This window comes from Balaenoptera acutorostrata, chromosome 3 (genome assembly GCF_949987535.1).
Source record: "Balaenoptera acutorostrata chromosome 3, mBalAcu1.1, whole genome shotgun sequence".
NCBI classification, from domain to species: domain Eukaryota; kingdom Metazoa; phylum Chordata; class Mammalia; order Artiodactyla; family Balaenopteridae; genus Balaenoptera; species Balaenoptera acutorostrata.
This window is the reverse complement of record NC_080066.1, coordinates 115,418,397-115,441,439: the sequence shown is the minus strand read 5'-3', so window position 1 is coordinate 115,441,439 and position 23,043 is coordinate 115,418,397. Positions and strand designations below refer to the sequence as shown.

At 37.3% G+C, this 23,043-nt stretch overlaps 1 protein-coding gene across 3 annotated transcripts in view; it reads right to left on the bottom strand.

The window, feature by feature from the left end:
* Positions 1–23,043, bottom strand: part of NPAS3 (neuronal PAS domain protein 3) — an 865,587-nt gene that overhangs the window by 435,636 nt on the left and 406,908 nt on the right. For 2 of the 3 annotated variants that reach the window (XM_057544366.1, XM_057544367.1), the window contains exon 3: positions 9,459–9,541. In XM_057544366.1, the coding sequence (XP_057400349.1) occupies positions 9,459–9,541 (83 nt within the window). The remainder of the gene's footprint in view (positions 1–9,458; positions 9,542–23,043) is intronic. The other variant, XM_057544365.1, reaches the window with a different exon arrangement.

The window sequence follows — 23,043 nt, the reverse complement described above, 5'->3', positions numbered from 1 at the left end:
GATTCAATGTCACTTTGGTAAGAATTTATTTGTTCATTCATTTATTCATCAGTTACTTCTTGAGCACCTATTACATGAAGGACCCAAATTTTCCACTTGAGATATACTACTATTAGCACTTGCTTTGGCCCATCTCTTAAAGATACAGGATGCTTATACCGAATTTAATGGACTTGAGCCTTTTCAAGAAAAGTTTCAGGAGTTATTTTTCCAGATTGTGGCAAATGAATAACACTAACATCCCCTTCTGTTTTTTATACAATGAGTTAAAGAATCAATGACTTTTTAAATGACAGCTTTAAAATTTTCACAACCATAAAATATTTTCTCATAATCATGAATATGATTTTATGACTTAAGAAGTTAATTTTGAATAACTTATACTTTTTCCCCCTCAAAGTGAAATTCTAAGGCAAAATAGTATTATGAAATAATGGTTTAGTCATCACCCTCTGTGTGCTTCAGTTTTTCAATTTTGCGAATGGAGATTTGATAAAACATACATTCTTGAGTTCATGTGAAGACCAGTGAGATAATTCTTGGCAAACCACACCGAGAGTCTCCAATGAAACCAATTTCATAAGAACGAAACATTAATCTAGATAGAAAATACACGCTAAGGTCAGAGTGATGTCTGCTTCATCCAAGCCCAGCAACTGAGAAGATAGGCACATTGCAGATGGCAGATCCAACTGACTCCTCTGATATTGGTTTGCCAAATTAGATAAGGGACAAAACACATCTTTTTAATAAACCCTATTTCAAAAGTTATGATTCACTCATATATACACTTCGGTTTACACCCAGGTCAGTTACTAATAGAAGTTGTGAATTAACTTCCAACATGAAAAACATTTTCCTAATGTCAATGCTGACATCTTATCTGAGGTAAAGATATTAGAGAGAACAATGGACAAATTTCTGCTTTTCTTTGCTTTCCTTTTTTTTTTAAATAAAAATACTCTAAGCCTTACATCCAATTGTTTTACAGCTCAATTGATAAGGTGTGTTCCTTTTTTTTGTTGTTGTTCAAGAAAATTTAAAAGCAACTAATTTAAATATGCAAAATTATCTTGAGTTGTTCATACGTGAACTTAAAAGCCGTGCAACACAGGAAAATTAAGTAATTATGCCTCCAAGTTATTTACTGCAATTAAGCTCATTTATCATATGCAAATTAGTGCAAACTGGTCTCATTAGTTACTAAATTACTCAATATGAGCTGAACAATGTAGCACTCCAGTTTGTAATGAAAAATCCCTGTAGAGGCAAGCAGTATCAATTAAGCTAATCTGCATATGCAAATATATTCACTAACTTTCTCTTTTTCTATATTTAGTTTTACATTTTCTTACCATTCTGGATCATTGGGAAATTGCAGGGTCACTAACCTATTTCTCTTTCCTCTATTACAGCTAGAGAATGCCTCTATTAGTTGAATTTTATTTTATTTTAGCACTGATGTCCGGCAGGATACCACTTTGCCAACAAGGGCCATAAGGAGTAAGAGATGATCGTTTCTTTGATACTTGTAAGTTCCAATAAAATAATGATCATTTTCCTAGAGATGATCATTTCTTTGATACTTGTAAGTTCCAATAAAATAATAAATAAGGGTAAAATTCCAATTCATCAATAAGACAGAAAATACACTTAACATATTAGCTCTCACAGAAGTCTTTTGAAAACACTGCCATCAAATGTAAAATGAATGTTGACTTGGCTAGGCAGCATCTTACGTAATAATTTTTATGTTTGTATTAGTCAGTTTTTGAGCTGTTTTAGGTATTATTCACTTTTCTTTGTCCAGATGTTTGAATTGCACTAGTCTACCTTTTATTGTCTCTTGCTGAATGAGATGACAGAAGATGCTAATAACAGATTTGGCATTCTCCAGCCCCACTCCAACACAGTGGTAAGTAGCTCTTTTGCCTATATGTCTACTTTCTCTAAAGGATCTTCTTAGTCTTCTACAATTGAGTGGGTCTCAGATACTGAAGCAGTGCTGTGGCTAGAAATACTTAAATGATAACAAAGATACAAAACGTCACAAGATATTTTCATTTTGTTTTCCTTACTACACTAACCCAAATTTTTAAATATTTCCAGGAGAGAAGCTATACGTTCTCATTTGTCTAACAAGAATTCTGCAGGGCCAAAATAGTATGTAGACCAACCATGATTCCAGGGTATGCCCTTAAGCGATCTTCAAAATATGACTAAAAATGGAAACCTAGATATTTAAATGTAAATCCTAATTTTATTTTATTCTACATCTCATCCATAACATCCTCTTTTAAATCTAGGCTATTCTTTCACTTTTACTCTCTATTCCATGGTTGAAGGTGTTACGAGAAAGAAAAACCACATGATCGAAATCTGACATTTCACTGAGATTGGTGGCATCGTCCATATTAATGCACACAAACCTCTGACGACTTGGCTTATCAAATAGAAAAATAGCTACATTTGAGTTCCCCTCTTTTTCACCATTTTAAGAAAATACATACTTTAGTTAAACTAGTCTGCTAAGGTGATGGCCATATCCGTCTTCTACAAGAGAGTTGTTCTACCAAAAAATAATCCTTTCAAGAACAATTATTTCCCTAATTATGCTGAGGAAGACAGGCAGTCGTGTGACTTCTCTGCCCAGCCTTTTCTGTGCACTCCCAGGCAGAGACCCTCAGGTGCTATACTGTAATACTGAAATGTTCTTGGTGAGTCTCTCTTGGTCTTCCTCAAAGGGTCTGCACATGGTATTCTCTTTCATTTATGGGGTTTGAATGCCATAAGAGTAATACAAAAATGTCTTAATACCCAGAAATAATGCAGAGTCAATAACAGATATAGGAGGGTTCATGCAACATAGACAAATCCAAAACTAACACTGGGATACCACACTTCCACCATTATCTCCCTTTAAGGCATTTCTTATAGAATATTTTTATTCTCCCAAGACTTCATTTAAATAATAATTTTAGTTCTGTATCATTCATATACAAAAGTGTGGGTACTTATGATTATATTCATCCAACTCACAAAATTTCATTTATTGTAATATCCAAAACTAGTTATGGATAAAAACCATCCTTCAGTTTATAAGTAATAGTTATTAGTAATGATATGTATTACTCAATGTCAGTTATATCACATATACCTATCTGTAGTTCACCATAATGTGCTCACAATGAATACAAATATAAATCCTAAAGATCTTCCACATACAAGGTTTGATCTGATTGCTTTGTTTTGACACCTGTGAGGTTAAGTAAAGTGGCATTACTATGGAGTATGCAAAAACAATACCACAATTTCATATAACAATTATATAAGCTTTATTTACAGAATAAAAAAAAAACTTAAACCCTTCTGCTAAGGGCATGCAAATAATTAAAGCACTCCATTCATAAATCTGGCACCTAAGGGAAAGTCATTCCACTAGTTAATTTTATGAGTTACAAAGATGATATTTGTTATCATTTTCTGTTTCGTTAACTTTGATGAAGTAAAATATGAATATTCTATCTGGTCTCTAAACTGGAAAAGTAAAAGTAAATATCCACTCATATTTTTAATATTAAGGAATCATGAAGTGAGAACAATAATGCCTAAAGAAAGCTTTTAAAGCAGGAACCAAATTAGTGCTTAGTCACAAGTACTATATTCAGGAAAAGATTTCACATAATGACCTAAAGTTCTTGGATTTTTACTTAGCCTGTCACAAATAGCACAGTTCTCAATCTTGACCCCTTGCCCTCCTGTTCCTCCCCTTATTAATAAGAGTCAAAGAAGAATAAAGTCAAATAAACGCCTTGACTCAGGCCCAGTGCCTACACCTCATAGTTGTGCAGCTGCAAGGCTGACATCCCTTGAATGCCTCACCTCTCCTGCAGAAGATGCCCCTGTCCTGAAATCCATGCCTGAAACAGTTATAGGTTCACTGGGGCTACTAAGGGTCATAGTCAGTAGTGAGGCTTTTGTGTATATGATGTGAATGGTGGTCCCAGAACTACACAGTACACAGCCTGGGTGATGGCCTTGCCTACATACATGGTATTGGATCATTAAATTGGAAAATAACTTTGCAACAGTTGATTTTTATATTGACAGAATCACCATTATGTTTATTTCTTTTCCCCTCTCAGGAGGAAAGAAGTCACATTTTAAAGGATCCACTAAACTTTCTAATTTTTCCTAAGAGAATATATGGCTAATAAGATGCACACAGCAAACACATATATTGTAGCCCACAGAATGGATGGATCAAAAATTAAGCAGTCTATCTTCATCCCCCACCCCCAGCTCTCTACACCAAGGGGTCCTTTGCACGCTTTTCCACAAAACATCACTGGGGGCATGGGGAACAGGGAGGCTTGGCACCTGGTGTAGAGAATACCCAGGTATTTCCTGAGCCCCATCCTGGTGTTCGGAACTGATCTCTATTTTACCCTCCAATTCCATCAGAACCCTAATCCTGTTCACTCCAAATATAAATTCTTTCCTTTTATTACCATTGTCTTTTAAAATGTCCTCATCATTTCTTGGCAAGTATTTATAATCTAACATCCTGGGTTCAAATTCAGCTCTCACTTAAGTAGCCATGTGAATGTCAGTCAGTTATGTGAATTTTCTAATAAGTCTTAGTTTACTCAATTGTAAGACATGCAATCAGAGCACCTGTCTCACGGGTACATATTTTAAGTATTAACTGATGATATAAGCAGAGTAACACAATACATAGAACTTAATACATACCAAAAATTCGATAAATTTAAGCTAAAATCAAACTGGATTAGGCCTTTTCTAATTAAAACACACTTCCCTTGGTATTTTCATTAGAAATGCAAGCTTCTAGGTATAATCAAAATACTCAATGACAAAAAAAAATGGTCAATTATGATACATCTACAGTATGGAATGGCATATAGCCATTAATAATAATGAAAGCTTATCCTTTCCTAATGCAGACATGACCACTAGATATTGATTTTTAAAAAGTTGATTGCTAAAGAGCATATCATTGACCAATGCTTGACCCCATGAATCTCAGAAGTATAAACATACTCTAAACAACATTAAATACAAAATTTTCCTGTAACACTACCTTCTCATCTCCCATCCGTCCTTTACCGCAAACATCCAGACACTTCTACCTTCTATCACTCTTTCAGTTTGTCTTCTGCACCTAAATTTTTACTGCAATTGTTTTAATTGACAAAACCCATGACATCTCTTCAGTGGTTACCCTACTGAAGGATTTATGTCCTCAGTCACCTTGATACTCCTTCCTTAAGCAAAATCAAATCCTGTGGTTTCCTCTTATCTTTGTGTCTACTCCTTTCTCATTTTCTACTTGCATCTTAAAGTGATGATATATATGGGGTTACCTCTCCTCAACCCTTTTCTCTCTTTGTTCCATATCATTTCCATCGGTCTGCAACTCACTGCTTGATTTGAACTACCATTCACCTACACACTAGTGATCAGTAATCCCCAGCCCTATTTTTACCCCTTGCCCTGATCTTGCTCTAGAGGATCAGACGCTGGTTTCCAACTGCTTACCTCTTACGGACTTGGCTATGTAAGAGGATATCCCTTTCAACCTCTCTCAGGCAAGAGTATCATTAGGTAGGTAGTTACCAGTCTAGAAAACCTGTGGTCATTGTTAAATCCTATCATTCCTTAGCCTTTCATATCTAATTCATACCAGGTGCCAATAATTCTATCCCAATTCCATACCGTGTCTCCATTAATAGAGCTTCTATCTTGGATAAGATCTTCATTTGGACTGTTGTAATAATTTCCTAAATTGTCTCTTTATAATAGCCTCTCACAACCCAAAGGCTTCCTAGACTGTATTTTAATAATAACTCCAGAAACAAACCAAATATTTACCTTGTCACTCTCTTGTATGAAAGCCTTCTCCACAGGCTCATTGCTGGTTATAGAATCCTGGCTTGGCTCACTGGGCCTGTGCAATATGGATCATAAGTTCTCCATCTTTACCTCTTATGTGCTCCCCTGTGCACGTAAAACAGCCATCAAATTGAACATCTTAACAGTCCCCAAACAAGATCTATTATGACTTGCCCCCATGCCTTTGTGTTTGACATTTCTTTGATTGCAATATTCTTCCATTGTATTCGCCTAATAAACTCCTATTCATCCATCAACAACTTGAGATGTCTTCTCTGACACCTTGTGGCAAATTCAGAGCCTCGCTCTTTCGCAGCCCCATAGTACTTGACCACTGTGATGCTTCTCACTTTATGAAGCCTCCTGGTTCTTTAACCAAATGATTGCAAGCTAGTTAAGGAGAGCAGCTATGTGCCTCCTACAGCAAATTCTGTTGTTACTAAGTATTTAATTTTTTTCTTTTTTCATAATGATGATAAACTGTGATATTAGAGACCACATCTACCTTGTTGACCACACAGGGTTTTTTTCAGATATTTGCAAATGAAAGAATGGTAGGAGAGAAGGAAGGAAGAAAGAATTCATCCCAGTGCCCATGAATCAACCAGATTCAACTATGGAACCTCCTGAAGGAAAATAAGGAAATCACCTTACCCTAGCAGACTACTGAGATACTTTGAATGTGGTACAGACACAGATCTATGGGTTCAAGAGTTATCCTGCTAGGAGGGAAGATATCTAACCAGATAGCTTAAAGAAAGCCCTTCTTGTTACTACTACTTCCCAACCCCTTCCTGCCTACAATTCTAGCTTATCATTTTGAGGAGCATATACAGTTCTTCCCCTCCATAACCTTTGGTTTTAGAATCTAATGATAGGAATTTCTAGTTTCTATGACAATTTCAAGACTACCTAGTGCAACCACACTTGGATGTCTGACTTTCTTGAAAGCATCCTTACCAAGTCACCTATACTTCTCCTAAGGCTAAAGGCTTTGAGCATGTTGGAGATATAGACAGCCCTATTTGCAAGTTTTGTTATATGAAGGTGATTTTTTTTTCTATTCAATTTTCACCCCTTTCTCTTCTTTCTACACTCTGAAGCTACACAGAATGTATCTAATCCTTTTTTTTGGCATGAGGCCTTCAGATAGATAGAGAGGATATTAATGTCCCTTTTATGCCACATGTTTTGCACACGTAACTTCACCAAGCCCTTTGCCACACCTCATGTGACACGATTTCTAGATCACAAACCCATCTAGTTATTCCACTCCAAATGACATCCAGCTGCCTATGTTTCTCTTGAAGAGTGTTGTCTAAGGCGGGTGTGACCAAACCAAAGAGCAGAGAGCTCAGCAGCCTCATCTAGGTCCTCTGCTCTCTCAATGGAGTCCAATGTTGAACTGGCACTTGGGACAGCCATCCTATATTATAACTCTACGTTGCTCTCACTGAGCTTATGTTCCATTCAAATTCCTAAGTTTTGTGTTTTAAATTAGTTTCAAATTCTTGCAGCTCCTAAGTCCGCCTCCCTACAGAACACTGAACTCAAGATTTCCAGAGAGAATTTACAGGATGATAGAATACTGTTTGAACCATTTCTCTCACTGACAAAGTCTTATGCACTGACTGCGTCAGAATATAAATAGGAGTCATCCTGGATCACATCAGAATCTAACAATGTACAGTTGGCCATACGTATCCACAGATTCAACCAACACGGATCAAAGATATTCGAAAAAAATCCAGAAAGTTCCACAAAGAAAATCTAAACTTGCCACATGCTACCAACGATCTATATAGCATTTACATGTTATTAGGTAATACAAGTAATCTAGAGATGATTTAAAGTATATAAGAGGACATGCGTCAGTTATATACAAATTCTATGCCATTTTACATAAGGGATTCGAGCAACCACGGATTTTGGTATCCACAGGGGTCCTGAAACCAATCCCCCACAAATACAGAGGGACAGTGGTATATATGGTATCACTCATACAAAACTTATAAAGGAGATTATGCACAAAAATGTACAGAAAAGAGGGAAATAAAAATTCAAAGATTTAGAAAGAAATATCCTCTCTGTATCCCTGAACCTAATCTACTGCAAAGGTAATTCAAAACTTTATGTGCACAATAGAATAGCATCTCCCAAGGTGTAGTTCAAGAAACATCAGTTCTATGGGATGTTAACAGATATTAGTGGAGAAATGAGAAATATCGAAATAAATAAAAATAAATAAAGAAAGACTTTTCAGGGCCTTAAATTTGCAAATGTGAATTGTGACATCTCAGACCTAATAAAACATCAAAATTATCTCAAAGGGTTACTAAAAATAACAAATTCCTGGATTTCACCCTGAAGATCCTGATTTACTAGGTCCAGGAGAGGCTCAGGAATTTGTCCTTTGAACAAGTGTCTCAGGTGATACTGAAGCTGCCAGCCAAGGAACCATTTTGGAGAACCACTTTGATTTGACCATGGACATGTGATGATAGCAGTTTTCTAGGGTACATATTGTCAGAAATAATATGGTAGATTCAGCACTACTTTTGGCTATCTAAAAAATGAAAGCACCATAGAGGCCTTTTTTTTTTTTTTAACAAAAAATTACTTTGAATGGACAGGAATCTGGAGTTTAGCTTTATTTTTACCCCAAATCTCATCTAAGAAAAACATAACCATCTTTTTCAAATAAGATGCCTAAATATCCCACATGTGTCTGTTTCTCTAATTCCATGTTAAAAATGTATTTTACATGGTAAAGAAAAAAAGCTTTGGCAAGGGCAACATTTATCCTGGAAACAGAAACAACGTAGAACAATTACCCCGTGGATAAAGGAAGATGGGTCAAATTGATGGCAAAGCCTTAAGAGAAAAAGTTTTGAGTAAGTGAGGTGCTAAGTTTGTGATCAATTTTCTCCAAGACTAAATAACTACAGGTCCGCCCTAGTCACCCTCACATTTATTTGTCATGAAAGCCACTGGAAAAAATCAAATTATTACTACTTGTCACCTTTTACTTAAAAATATACTCTAATATCTCACCCTGACAGAGACTGTAATTTGGGGAAACAAACATTAGGATTGGAAGCACTTATGAATACAAACTCAAGCAAAGAACAACTGGAATTTGACAACACATAAAAATGTCACACTACTTTCACAACAAAACTTTTTTGCTCTTCCAAAAACAATATATAGCTCCAAAGACACACACATATGTCCACTTACAAATGCAGCACACACAATCACTCTGGGAACAGCCAGCTACTATACATTGTACATCAACTGAATAGTGCAATTCATCTCAATTATTATAGCACAAATAATACTTGCCCTCCCTTTCTCATTAATATGCTCTCAAGGGATGGCTTTCTAAAAAGAAAAAAATAAATTCATAAGAATTTCAGAATTCCAAAATAAAATAGCAACAGTCATATACATAGCTGTAATAAAAGACATTTTTATAAAAAGACTAAACATGGATTTTTCTTAGTAAAATATAAGCAAGCTTCTTTTTCATTTAAAGGTACCTGCAAAATGTGACTTCCCAAATGTGCTTCAAATACTTCAATGGCCAGTGCACTGGGGCTTCTCCTTCGCTGTGCACCTATAACTTAAAAGAAAAAGAAAAGAAAAGAAAAGAAAGAAAGAAAAAAAAATTAAGTTGGGGCTCTGATTTACACCTTCAGCTTCATTTCTCCGTAATTGTATCACTAGACAGCTACTATACCAAAGAGATCTGAGAGAAACACAACCCAGTGTTAACTTTGGTTCTGAGTTGCCTGAGCAAAATCAGAGCCTACGGTGAATTTCCATCTCAGAATATCAACTTCTACAAACATTAAAAATCATATCCAGACTTAAAAAAATTTTCTTTTCCTTTTTGAACTATTTTTCCTACACTGGAGCAAAAAAACAAAACAAAACAAAAAAATATGAATGTTCACGTTCTTTTAAAATAAATTGGTAAACTGTTTTTCTTAAAATTTAGGTATTGTTGTTTTTAAAGCATATACATATTGTCTTTTCCTCCCAGAGAAACCTGAATGTTTAATATCCTCTAGGCTACAAAAAAGCAAACAGGACTTTTTTAATGTTCTAATGCAATAGCTTTATCATAATTTAATAAGCACAACATGTCGGCTAAGAGATTCTCATTAATGACTGTTTGCACTAGTGTTAAGTGTCTCAGGATGGCTGGATTTCATATTTACTGAACATTCACATGTAACTATTCCTACAGGACCTACAGGGAGCTCAGGGGGATGCTTGCCCAGCATGTGTCTTGCAGGTCAGTGACTGTTTTCTTATCTGTATACTTCTGTTCTCCTACTAACTTATAGTTTGTCTTTCTCTTCCTGGCATACCCTACATGTGCTGTCTGCAGGCACATACACCCAAAGGGCCTCCCAATCCCTAACAGAAGAGCTTAATGCATGATATTTGGGGATCCAAAATTGAGGGCCTTCTCTTTACAATTTTTTTTTTGGAATGGGGTCACAATTTGCTTTTGAATCTGTTCTGGCTATTTTCCCTGTTTTAAAAAGTTCTCAAACATAAAAATCAATTTGCTTTCCAGTAATTTATGAACAAAAATATTCAGAACTTTTCCATATTTCCAACAAGTACATTCCTTATGTCTTCCTGCTTTTCTTAAAAATTGTATGACAAACCTCTATTCTCTCAAACCTAGACACCATAAATTGAAAATAAAATCAAATCCCCTACTTTCTTACTTCTCAAAACACTCTAAGCTAGTTGACAAGAAAATTCCAGCAAAATGCTGCTGGGATAATTCTGCTTCGTTTCAGTTACTAAGTCAGTCAGTTGGATCCATAGCTTAGTAGGGATTATAATATAAATGTACTTATGATTATTGTGCTGTGCAAAATAGGCAGTTTACCCCTGCAGTTGCAAGCTAATGTCTGCCAGGTCTGAAAGGCACTTTGAAAATAGCATGAGTGGTAAGTATCATTATCACTAGCAAGAAGAAATAAAAGGGGCATTATTTTCATTGGGAAAATTTATAAAATATAATTGAAGAGTGATTATTATCAAAGAGTATTCCAGTTGGAAGGGATCTTAAAGATCTCAATTCCAAATTCTTCATTTGCTTCAGAAGCAAAACACACAACTAATATTCTTAAAATAGAAAAATCAGTTTTCTATCCTAAGACTAATCATTACTGTAAGCATAGACATATGATTTAAAAAATTTTAATCTAAGATGTACTTAAGACAGTACTACTGGGTGTGTGTGCATTTCTGATTAATTTCCTATTCTAACATGCACATTACTCCCTTCAAAATTCCTTTGGCATTTTTGATAATGCAGCTGTCTTACTGAATACTGTTTTCAGTTTCTAGAGTGTTAATTGCACATTATGGTAGCTTGGTGTGAATGATCCCACATGAATAAAATCTGCAGTTCTTTTTTTTTTTTTTTTTTTTTGTTAAGATTGTTGTGGGGAGGGGAGCTTTGGGGAGGCAGAAGGGGGGTGTTGAAAAACTTCAAAAGTGTCCACTCTGTTTTTGAGGCAGTAATGAGGATCCGGAAAGCTCCTTAATAATAGTTCATAATTTGGGGGCATTTCAGGACTTCCAATTATGAGGTTCAAAATAAACCATTGTACCTCACAGAAGAAACAGGGTTGATCTTAGAGAACATAGACTATTCTCCAAAGAACTGGATTAAGAGTGGGGCAAGAGAGCAACAGCCACCAACCTACAGAGGACCCTAAAACATCACAGGAAGGGAAAGGAGCATGTTTATTGCTAGAAGGCCCAAGAAGCATGCTCCAGTAACAACTGCCTTCTAGAAGCATGGAGACAGGTGACTACAGTGGGGTCCTGCAGGGGTTATTTAAGCCTGCCCATTGATGGCCTTTCTCTTCCTGCCTTTCCTCAACTTAGGGCTCAGCTGTTCTCTAAGTAATGTTGCAAATGCATAAATAACTAGGAATTTTATTTTAAAAGCTCCTTAGTCAGCCCGGGGATCCCACATGCCTTCATCAGCTCTTCTATCCATGAGTCCTTCCTGCATAGTTATTTTTCTTTGTTCTTCAGACTCTCTAGAAAATTGAGTGTGCACCCTAGTACATGCTAGCATAACATACAAGCATCTCGTAAGTGGTTTCATGCTTTTCTCTTCAATGGCATTTTTATGGCACTGGAACTTCTCTTGATTTATATGTTTTGCACTTATGCAGGTGATATGGGGCTGTAATGACAGTTCCTAATTTTACAACCAACATAAATATGTTAAACAGGAGTCCATTATGCCCCCAGTAGAAGCCCAGCTCTGACTGTAGCATTATTGGTAACTGAATAGATGTTAAATAATGTACTTTTTATCTTGTACTTTTCATCCTACCACATTTGGTATTTTGAGTATTGAGACAATAATCTGATAACTCAGGAACGATGCAAACAGTTATTTTGTTCCTCTATGTTAATCTCATTGTGTTTATGGAGTATCATTCATGCTTAAAGAAAAACTGAAGAGGCATTTCCTCAGTGAGGCTCATCATTCTCAGAAAAGTAATACATTGCTTATGAAGCTCTCTCAGATTGTTTTATTTTGGAAGTTGACAGTTTCTAAAACCATTTGGTAGCCCCCACACACTGCATACTTCTTATTGCTGAATAGGTCAATGCTTTATCTGATCTACAGACACTTCATTCATTTGTCTGTTCAATTAAAAGACACTGCGTTTGAAATTTAAAGAACACTAAATTAACTAAAAAATTCACAGCACATTGCTAAATAAATGGAACACGTAATCCCATATCTGTGAGGATTATATCTCTTAAGTCACTGACAGTGATGTGAGAGTTGTATAAACTGAACAGGTGATATAAACTGTTAAAAGAAAAAATAATCAAGCTATAGTAATATAGTAATTCAAATTCGATTCAGCATTTACTGAGTACCTATTTGATGCTGAAAACTGCTAGCTACTGTAGAGTAACTAGTGTTATAAGACCTAATAAATGTTCCATAAGAAAATTTTAAGCAATTCAAAACAAACCTAGGCCCAGCATATAATTATCAAGACCACAACATGATCATCTCATGTTTTTCAAGGGTTAGAAATAAAACACCTAGAGTTTTAAGAGACTTTAAATGGAAGAGATATACAGGGAGAAAGATTTTTAAAAATCAACTAAAGAAATTCTGATTGTCTCAGAATTCTAAAATGATGTGATGAATCATTAGGATTGTGCCTTTGGCCTTTCTCTCATTAAAAAATGGAAGACGACCCCAATCTGAAATATGTATCTGAAAAATTAGTTTTGTCCCTCAACAATGTCAGCAAAAATACTCTAATCTAGACTCTTCCACATAACCTTGTGAGGTAGTCTTGGAGAATTAATTAAGTGCAGTAAAAGACAATTCCTCTTTGGGGAAATATACCACACACCCCAGTCATATTCCTAACCAGTGCCTGTCACCTTCGGGGATGCACAAACACCAGGAAGACTAAGGATTATCGCTCAGTGGGAGTTTGACCTATTCAGCCAAAAGGTCAGCTTGCCACATAAGAACCCATTACAAAACAGAAACAGGACAGCTCAGTGGACACACATAATGAAAGAGGGAAAAGTCACGAGCCCTTCTTGCCTTGTGTCCTGCGTTGCCCTTTTCCTCCTAACCCTCCCCACCCCCATTTCCAGAGAAGTTGGCACTGCCTCAGCTCCTCACCAGCACAGATCACAGTGGGAAGGTAAAGCACAGGCAGGGAGAGAGAAAGGGGCTCATTATTTCAGGGATCACTTGAAAAAGATATTCAAAGATAGAGTATGACATCGTGAGGCAGGATTTCCAAGAGATTGTTTTATTTGGAAAACGTTGTCATTAGCAGATAGGGAAGACCGTTTTAGAGCTACTTTCTCATCCAGCTCTCCCTCCGTGGGGAGCAGAATGGCAGGATGGGTGAATGTAGCCTTAACATTCTGCAGGTGCTATTTCAACAGTAAAATCATCCACCGAGTAAAAAGGCAAGCTTTATGGGTACCCTCTGAATCTGTCATCTAAGGGGCAAGGCTCTGTTCCCACACTGAGCTTGGGGGAAGAGAGGACTGAAGGGCATGCTTAATGAAATCCCGACATCACTCCCTGGGCTTTAGCACTTGGGCTAAGCAAAGTCAGGGTCTGGGAAAGAATGGAGTACAGAATGCTTAATGAGTCTTTCCATGGCTACCAAAGAGAAGAAAAGGGATTTCCCTTGAAGAATGTCAATTAGCCTCCCTCACTGTAGGGCAAATGAAGCCAGGGAGGGTTTTCCCAGGAGCCTTAGAAGTTTATGAGGTATGCAGTTGTGTGTGCGTGTGTGTTTCCCTTTATATAAAATAAACATTTATATGCCTTCATTGACTATGGGACCAATTCTTCATTCTGACACTCATTCTCACAGCTCTGCCTACTGCCCAAATTCACAATTTGTACCCTTTCAACACTAAATTCCTCATTGTTTGTGCATGCCCTAAACATTGGGGGAATTTCAGGTTGGGATACAGATGATACACTCAAATAACCAGTGTTAGGAACCAGCTTAACCCATACAGCGGCACTAAAACAGAAACTCTATTGTCAAAAGCAGGATATGTGGAGTTTCCACACAATGCATAATGCAAATATCTGAAAACAAAGAATAACAATGCTTTTACAGTGTACTTTCAACCAAGATTAGTTTTCTGCCACTTAAAATACAGGATAACTGAGGACCAGAGAAGAGAAATAGGGACAAGTATTATTAATCCAGCATTTGAATGTTAGATTAACTTTAAATATAAGAAGGAAAACCTCCCATATTCAAAAATAGTACAGTTTGTTTATTTTTAAATTCATATCTAGAATATTTTTAAAAATCAAAAAATACATCTTAATAATTCATATCCCAAACCCATTAACACATTATATTAGCCATTTAGACAAAAGAGGTATTTAATCTATTAAAATAATTGAAACTCTAAGAAGTCTTATGCTGAATCAAAAAATTCTTTGATGCAACACATTTAAATTTCTCCCACATTTTAAGTATGGATTGAATATATTAGGGAAAAGCATTAAGGGTGATACGACTGTGAGAGTATTAATATTTAAAAATGAATTGCTGAATTTAAGAAGAAGGAACCATGTCTGCTTTTCTCAAAAAAGCCTATCTGTATGGCTTCAACTAGTACAAACTAGGGGAAACATAACATTCAAACAGATCTGTTTAAACAAGGATGTGTTTATCATGAGCTTCTTATCTTCTGAAGAACTAAGTAGTATTCACATATTTTTGAAAACTTTTCTTTACAAAACTTTTCTCCATCAAAATGGCAAAATTGTCTAAAAGTGAAATAGCACCCAAGTATTACTTTAATAAGTCTTGAAAAGGTTTTTGTACAAATTACAGGGACTTCTTTTTAGTACTGAGTTTCCATTTTAGAGTCATTTTGGGACTTGCCTGGTGGCGCAGTGGTTAAGAATCCGCCTGCCAATGCAGGGGACATGGGTTCGAGCCCTGGTCTGGGAATACCCCACATGCCGTGGAGCAACTAAGCCCACGCGCCACAACTACTGAGCCTGCGCTCTAGAGCCCGCGAGCCACAGCTACTGAGCCCACAAGCCACAACTACTGAAGCCCACAAGCCTAGAGCCCGTGCTCCACAACAAGAGAAACCACCGCAATGAGAAGCCCGTGCACCACAACACGAGTAGCCCGCACTCGCCGCAACTAGAGGAAAAGCCCACGCACAGCAATGAAGACCCAATGCAGCCAAAAATAAATAAATAAATTCATAAAAAAAAAAAGAAAAAGTCATTTTGCCCACCTGCCTTGCTTTTCCACTGAAGGAAATGAGACTTACCAAAGCAGATATTTCTTCATCTGTAGCTGGGGAAAGAGGAATTCTCTGACAATCTGCAAGTTACTATAGGAGCTATTATATTTACCTTACACGGGCTATATAGAAGTTGATTCACATTCTTCTTGAGGGAACCCAAACTTCCCCTTGACAATGAAATTCTTAAGGCAACAGGTTAAGCTGCTGTTTGGAGTGACAGCGCCTGAGGGAATGATGAAGCCCTGACAGTCAACATCTCTGAGGACAGAAACCTCAGGAACATACAGGCATGATCCCCAGTCCAGGCTGAAGGTTGGGGAGCGGGGCACATGAGGGGAATCCTCAAGAGATGCATGGAGGTGTAAGGGCAGGATTGGACTAATAGATGAAGGCATGCTTTATTTCTTGCTGCTTCAAAGTAACTGTTGCAAATCCAAACAGGACATTCTGAAAATGGTAGGTAGTAATCATTCCAGTTTAACTTTCTTAATCATTTCCATAACAATGGATATTAAAAAAGTCACTTTTAAAGGACTTGAAGTCCAAACACAACTCCAAGCCTTTTCTGAAGGTATTTCTTGGCTTCAACAAATTGATGCTACGGGGGTTGCTTTGGATGCAAAGTTTAAAGTTAACTATTGAATTCCCTTTACATAGTGAAGGAAATGAAAATTTCCTCTTTGTATTTACAAAATAAATAAAAGATAAAAAAATAGATCCTGACTAACTCCTGTCTTTGGATTCCAGCAGAGAGATGGATATCATGAATTGCACTCCCTCTCAATCTGGGGAAGTTTTAAGAGTGAGGCAGTTATAAAGTGACTTGAGAATGAAGAATGGAGACTAGGAGAAACTTTGAGTGGCAGAGGGTCTTGATTTTTATCTAACGTGAACTCAGCAAGAAGATATCAACGAATTTATTCTGGCTTCAGGGCTATAGCAGCAAACACGTACTGAACCTCACTACACGGCAGGCACTCTGCTGGGCGCTGGGAGCACAAAGATGACCAGCACAGAGTCTACTGAGCGAGGCAGTCCTGTGCGATAGAAGGGTCCCGTGGGCCACAGGGAGTGGGCAGTGCAGACACCAGTCCGGGCTCAGAGCCTGAACTCGTGCCTGATGTGGGAAGGAGCTCTGCCCCTTGAGTAACATCTGCAATCTCTAGCTCTGAGCTGCTTCTTTTCTTGTTGTTGCTGTTGTTCTTGTTCCTTTTCTTCCTATGACAACCTTCTACAAATCATCTACTCTGTGTATGTCAGGAAGGAACACCACGAGATCACATGAATTAAGGGCACTATTCACAGAAAGACATCAAGCACATTCTGACCATAGCTGTCAAAGGGAAAACTAGAGAGGACGCATCTAATTTGGGATTTGAATGCAGCACTAACCGGGCAAAGTTGGCTACTTGTCCTTTAATTGGTAGAAATGACCTCCTCCAATAATATGCTAGAAATGTTTTTGAGAAGTTTAAATTTTTAATGGGGCTTAGATTTGGTATGCCCCCTCATCAGGGGCTGAAAAAAAGGATTATTATACTTTCATTTTGCAAACTGCCTTAAAAGCTTTTCAGTTGAGTGCTGTTGTAAGACTGTCACCCCTTCTGACCTCAGTGGCACACAGACTGTTAGTGGCATGATTCTGCCCAGTAGGAAGGGAGTGGAGATTATCACTGAATCTGTATGGTGTCAGTCAGCACTCACTGATAAAAGGAAAAAGTCCACAGCTGTTATCTTGATTTTTTTTTCCCCCAAGTCTGATCCCAAAGCTTCATGTTATGACATTTGTAACATCTGCTACAAATAGTGAGGTAAGTCAGGCGCAACTTTATTACTTCCAGTCTAATGCTCCATCCATCCTCCAGGCTTTCCCAGGCCAGTGATACGACAGGGAGCTAAGAAACACTGGCTCTGCAGGAAGTAGCTTGTGCCTCCGAGGTAGAAAGAAGGCAGTGTCTCTGTCCCTTTCCCCTCCTCTTTCTCCTGTTCACCCATTCATATATTCAGCCATATTCACATTCTCTCGCTTGCTAGCTCACTCTTGGACCACATCAATGCTTGGCAGTGTCTTTAGTGACTTTCTGACAAAAGAGCAGTCAACATAAATAGTTCCATGAAGTAGTGGGCTGTTGGCCCAAAGGACGAGATGCTGTGATAATAATCGCACCTGCTACTGAAAAGTCACACTGATCCACTTCCAGAGCTCAACTATCTCAGGCCACGGTATTATATTTATTTATCCAAAATTTAGTAAACATTTATAATATCGAAGATATTAACCTCAGTGACCTAGGAGCTAGTGATGTAAGCCCGGTTCCCATCTCCATTTCTGAATGCTTTCTTTATATGTCAGCAGAAGAAAGCTAAAAGCATCCATGCAAAATATGCTGAGCCTCTACTTTTTGCTTGGCACTATGTCAGTGAATATAAAAATGAAAAGGCACCATCCTGACTCTCCAGGTGACTGGAATCTAGTGGGAAGACTGATACATAAGCAAACGAATAAAACACAATAAATGTGGTGACTCTCAACTCTCAACTCAGGATGGGGGCAGGGAGAGTGGAGGCGGGAAAGGCTTCAGAATAGGGGTACTGCTGGAACTGTGGTGTGAAGGCTGAGGTTACGTAGACAGTGAACTATGACAGCCAAGACCCTGGGACCCACTGGTTGGACATAGAGGCGAGAACCATTTCACATTAACATAGCTGCGTGTGCAAGGTTCCAGGCTCACCATCTGTCCACCCCCAGCTTGCTTTTCCTTAAGCTGCAACCCCAAGGGATTGTCATACTCCTACAGACACTTGCAGGGCTGGGTACCCCACTACCCCATCAACTTCTTGGGGCTCAACACTACAGCTTAACAGTCACGTGATTACACCCAGGAGAGTCAAGGTCCGCTCAGCTCTGTCTGCAAACCCTAACTTTACTGTTCGACCTCCTGCACTGCCTGAGTCAAAGTTCCTGAAGTGCACACCTACACCACAGAAGACAGCTTGGCACTGTGTGAGGCAACCCCGCCACCAGATGGACTGTCCTATCACCTTGGAGTTTTTTGTTGTTTTTTGTTTTTAAGAATAACTTTGTTTTTTGTATTGAAGTATAGTTGATTTACAATGTTATGCCAATCTCTGCTGTTCAGCAAAGTGACTCAGTTATACACATACATACATTTTTAATATTCTCTTCCATTATGGTTTATCACAGGATATTGATATACATTATATCCTGTGCTATACATTAGGACCTTGTTCTTTACCCTTTCTAAATGTGATAGTTCGCATCTACCAACCCCAAACTCCCATCCGTCCCTCTCCCTCCCCCACTCCCCCATGGCAACCACAAGTCTGTTCTCTATGTCTGTGAGTCTGTTTCTGTTTTGTAGAGAGGTTCATTTGTGGTGTATTTTAGATTCCACATATAAGTGATATCGTATGGTATTTGTCTTTCTCTTTCTGACTTACTTCACTTAGTATGATAATCTCTGGTTGCATCCATGTTGCTGCAAAGGGCATTATTTCATTTCTTCTTTTATGGTTGAGTACTATTCCATTGTATATACGTACCACATATTATTTATCCATTCATCTGTTGATGGACATTTAGATTGTTTCCATGTTTTGGCTATTGTGAATAGTGCTGCTATAAGCATAGGGATGCATGTATCTTGTTTTTTTGAATTTTATTTTATTATTTTTTTATACAACTGGTTCTTATTAGTTATCCATTTTATACATACTAGTGTATACATGTCAATCCCAGTCTCCCAATTGATCACACCACCACCACTCCCCCACCACTTTCCCCCCTTGGTGTCCATACATTTGTTCTCTACACCTGTGTCTCTATTTCTGCCCTGCAAATTGGTTCATCTGTACAATTTTTCTAGATTCCACATATATGCGCTAACATAGGATATTTGTTTTTCTCTTTCTGACTTACTTCACTCTGTATGACAGTCTCTAGGTCCAACCACGTCTCTACAAATTACCCACTTTCGTTCCTTTTTATGGCTGAGTAATATTTCATTGTATACATGTACCACATCTTCTCTATCCATTCATCTGTCGATGGGCATTTAGGTTGCTTCCATGACCTGGCTATTGTAAATAGTGCTGCAATGAACATTGGGGTGCATGTGTCTTTTTGAATTATGGTTTTCTCAGGGTATATGCCCAGTAGTGGGATTGCTGGGTCCTATGGTAGTTCTATTTTTAGTTTTTTAAGGAACCTCCGTACTGTTCTCCATAGTGGCTATATCAATTTACAGTCCCACCAACAGTGCAAGAGGGTTTCCTTTTCTCCACACCCTCTCCAGCGTTTGTTGTTTGTAGATTTTCTGATGATGCCCATTCTGACTGGTGTGAGGTGATACCTCATTGTATTTTGATTTGCATTTCTCTAATAATTAGTGACGCTGAGCAGCTTTTCATGTGCCTTTTGCCCATCTATACGTCTTCTTTGGAGAAAACTCTATTTAGGTCTTCTGCCCATTTTTTGATTGGGTTGTTTCTTTTTTTAATACTGAGCTGCATGAGCTGTTTATATATTTTGGAGATTAATCCTTTGTCTGTTGATTTGTTGCAAATATTTTCTCCAATTTCTGAGGGTTGTCTTTTCATCTAGTTTATAGTTTCCTTTGCTGTGAAAAAGCTTTTAAGTTTCATTAGGTCCCATTTGTTTATTTTTGTTTTTATTTCTATTACTCTAGGAGGTGGGTCAAAAAAGATCTTGCTGTGATTTATGTCAAAGAGTGTTCTTCCTATGTTTTCCTCTAAGAGTTTTATAGTGTCTGGTCTTACACTGAGGTCTTTAATCCATTTTGAGTTTATTTTTGTGTATGGTGTTAGGAAGTGTTCTAATTTCATTCTTTTACATGTATCTGTCCAGTTTTCCCAGCATCAATTATTGAAGAGATTGTCTTTTCTCCATTGTATATCCTTGTCTCCTTTGTCATAGATTAGTTGACCATAGGTGCGTGGGTTTATCTCTGGGCTTCCTATCCTGTTCCATTGATCTATACTTCTGTTTTTGTGTCAGTACCATATTGTCTTGATTACTGTAGTTTTGTAGTATCGTCTGAAGTCAGAGAGTCTGATTCCTCCAGGTCCGTTTTTTTCCCTCAAGATTGCGTTGGCTATTTGGGGTCTTTTGTGTCTCCACACAGATTTTAAGATTTTTTGTTCTAGTTCTGTAAAAAATGCCATTGGTAATTTGATAGGGATTGCATTGAATCTGTAGATTGCTTTGGGTAGTATAGTCATTTTCACAATATTGATTCTTCCAATCCAAGAACATAGTATATCTCTACATCTGTCTGTGTCATCTTGATTTCTTTCATCAGTGTCTTACAGTTTTCTGAGTACAGGTCTTTTACCTCCCTAGGTAGGTTTATTCCTAGGTATTTTACTCTTTTTGTTGCAGTGGTGAATGGGATTGTTTCCTTAATTTCTCTTTCTGATCTTTCATTGTTAGTGTATAGGAATGCAAGAGTTTTCTGTGCATTAATTTTGTATCCTGCAACTTCACCAACTTTATCGATTAGCTCTAGTAGTTTTCTGGTGGCATCTTCAGGATTATCTATGTATAATATCATGTCATCTGCAAACAGTGACAGTTTTACTTCTTCTTTTCCAATCTGTATTCTTTTTATTTCTTTCTCTTCTCTAGGACTAGGAAGTGGCTAGGACTTCCAAAACTATGTGGAATAAGAGTGGCAAGAGTGGACATCCTTGTCTTGTTCCTCATCTTAGAGAAGATGCTTTCAGTTTTTCACCATTGAGAATGATGTTTGCTGCGGGTTTGTCGTATATGGCCTTTATTATGTCAAGGTAGGTTCCCTCTATGCCCACTTTCTGGAGAGTTTTTATCATAAATAGGAGTTGAATTTTGTCAAAAGCTTTTTCTGCATCTATTGAAATGATCATATGGTTTTTCTTCTTCGGTTTGTTAATATGGTGTATCACATTGATTAATTTGTATATATTGAAGGATCCATTCATCCCTGGGATAAATCCCACTTCATCATGGTGTATGATCCTTTTAATGTGTTGTTGGATTCTGTTTGCTAGTATTTTGTTGAGGATTTTTGCATTTATATTCATGAGTGATATTGCTCTGTAATTTTCTTTTTTTGTAGTATCTTTGTCTGATTTTGGTATCAAGGTGATGGTGGCCTCATAGAATGAGTTTGGGAGTGTTCATTCCTCTGCAATTTTTTGGAAGAGTTTGAGAAGGATGGGTGTTAGCTCTTCTCTAAATGTCTGATAGAATTCACCTGTGAAGCCATCTGGTCCTAGACTTTGTTTGTTGGAAGGTTTTTAACCACAGTTTCAATTTCATTACTTGTGATTGGTCTGTTCATATTTTCTATTTCTTCCTGGTTCAGTCTTGGAAGGTTATACATTTCTAAGAATTCGTCCATTTCTTCCAGGTTGTCCATTTTATTGGCATAGAGTTGCTTGTAGCAGTCTCTTATGATGCTTTGTATTTCTGTGGTGTCCGTTGTAACTTCTCCATTTTCATTTCTAATTGTATTGATTTGAGTCCTCTCCCTCTTTTTCTTGATGAGTCTAGCTAATGGCTTATCAATTTTGTTTATATTCTCAAAGAACCAGCTTTTAGTTTTATTGATCTTTGCTATTGTCTTCTTTGTTTCTATTTCATTTATTTCTGCTCTGATCTTTATGATTTCTTTCCCTCTACTAACGTTGGGTTTTGTTTCTTCTTCTTTCTCTAGTTCCTTTAGGTGTAAGGTTAGATTGCTTATTTGAGATTTTTCTTGTTTCTTGAGGTAGGATTGTATTGCTATAAACTTCCCTTTTAGAACTGCTTTTGCTGCATCCCATAGGTTTTGGATTGCCATGTTTTCGTTGTCATTTGTCTCTAGTTATTTTTTGATTTCCTCTCTGATTTCTTCAGTGATCTCTTGGTTATTTAGTAACGTATTGTTTAGTCTCCATGTGTTTGGGTTTTTTACGCTTTTTCCCCTGTAATTTATTTCTAATCTCATAGTGTTGTGGTTGGAAAAGATGCTTGATATGATTTCAATTTTCTTAAATTTACTGAGGCTTAATTTGTGACCCAAGATGTGATCTATAATGGAGAATGTTCTGTGTGCACTTGAGAAGAAAGTGTAATCTGCTGTTTTCGGATGGAATGTCCTATAAATATCAATTAAATCTATCTGGTCTATTATGTCATTTAAAGCTTGTGTTTCCTTATTAATTTTCTGTCTGGATAATCTGTCCATTGGTGTAAGTGAGGTGTTAAAGTCACCCACT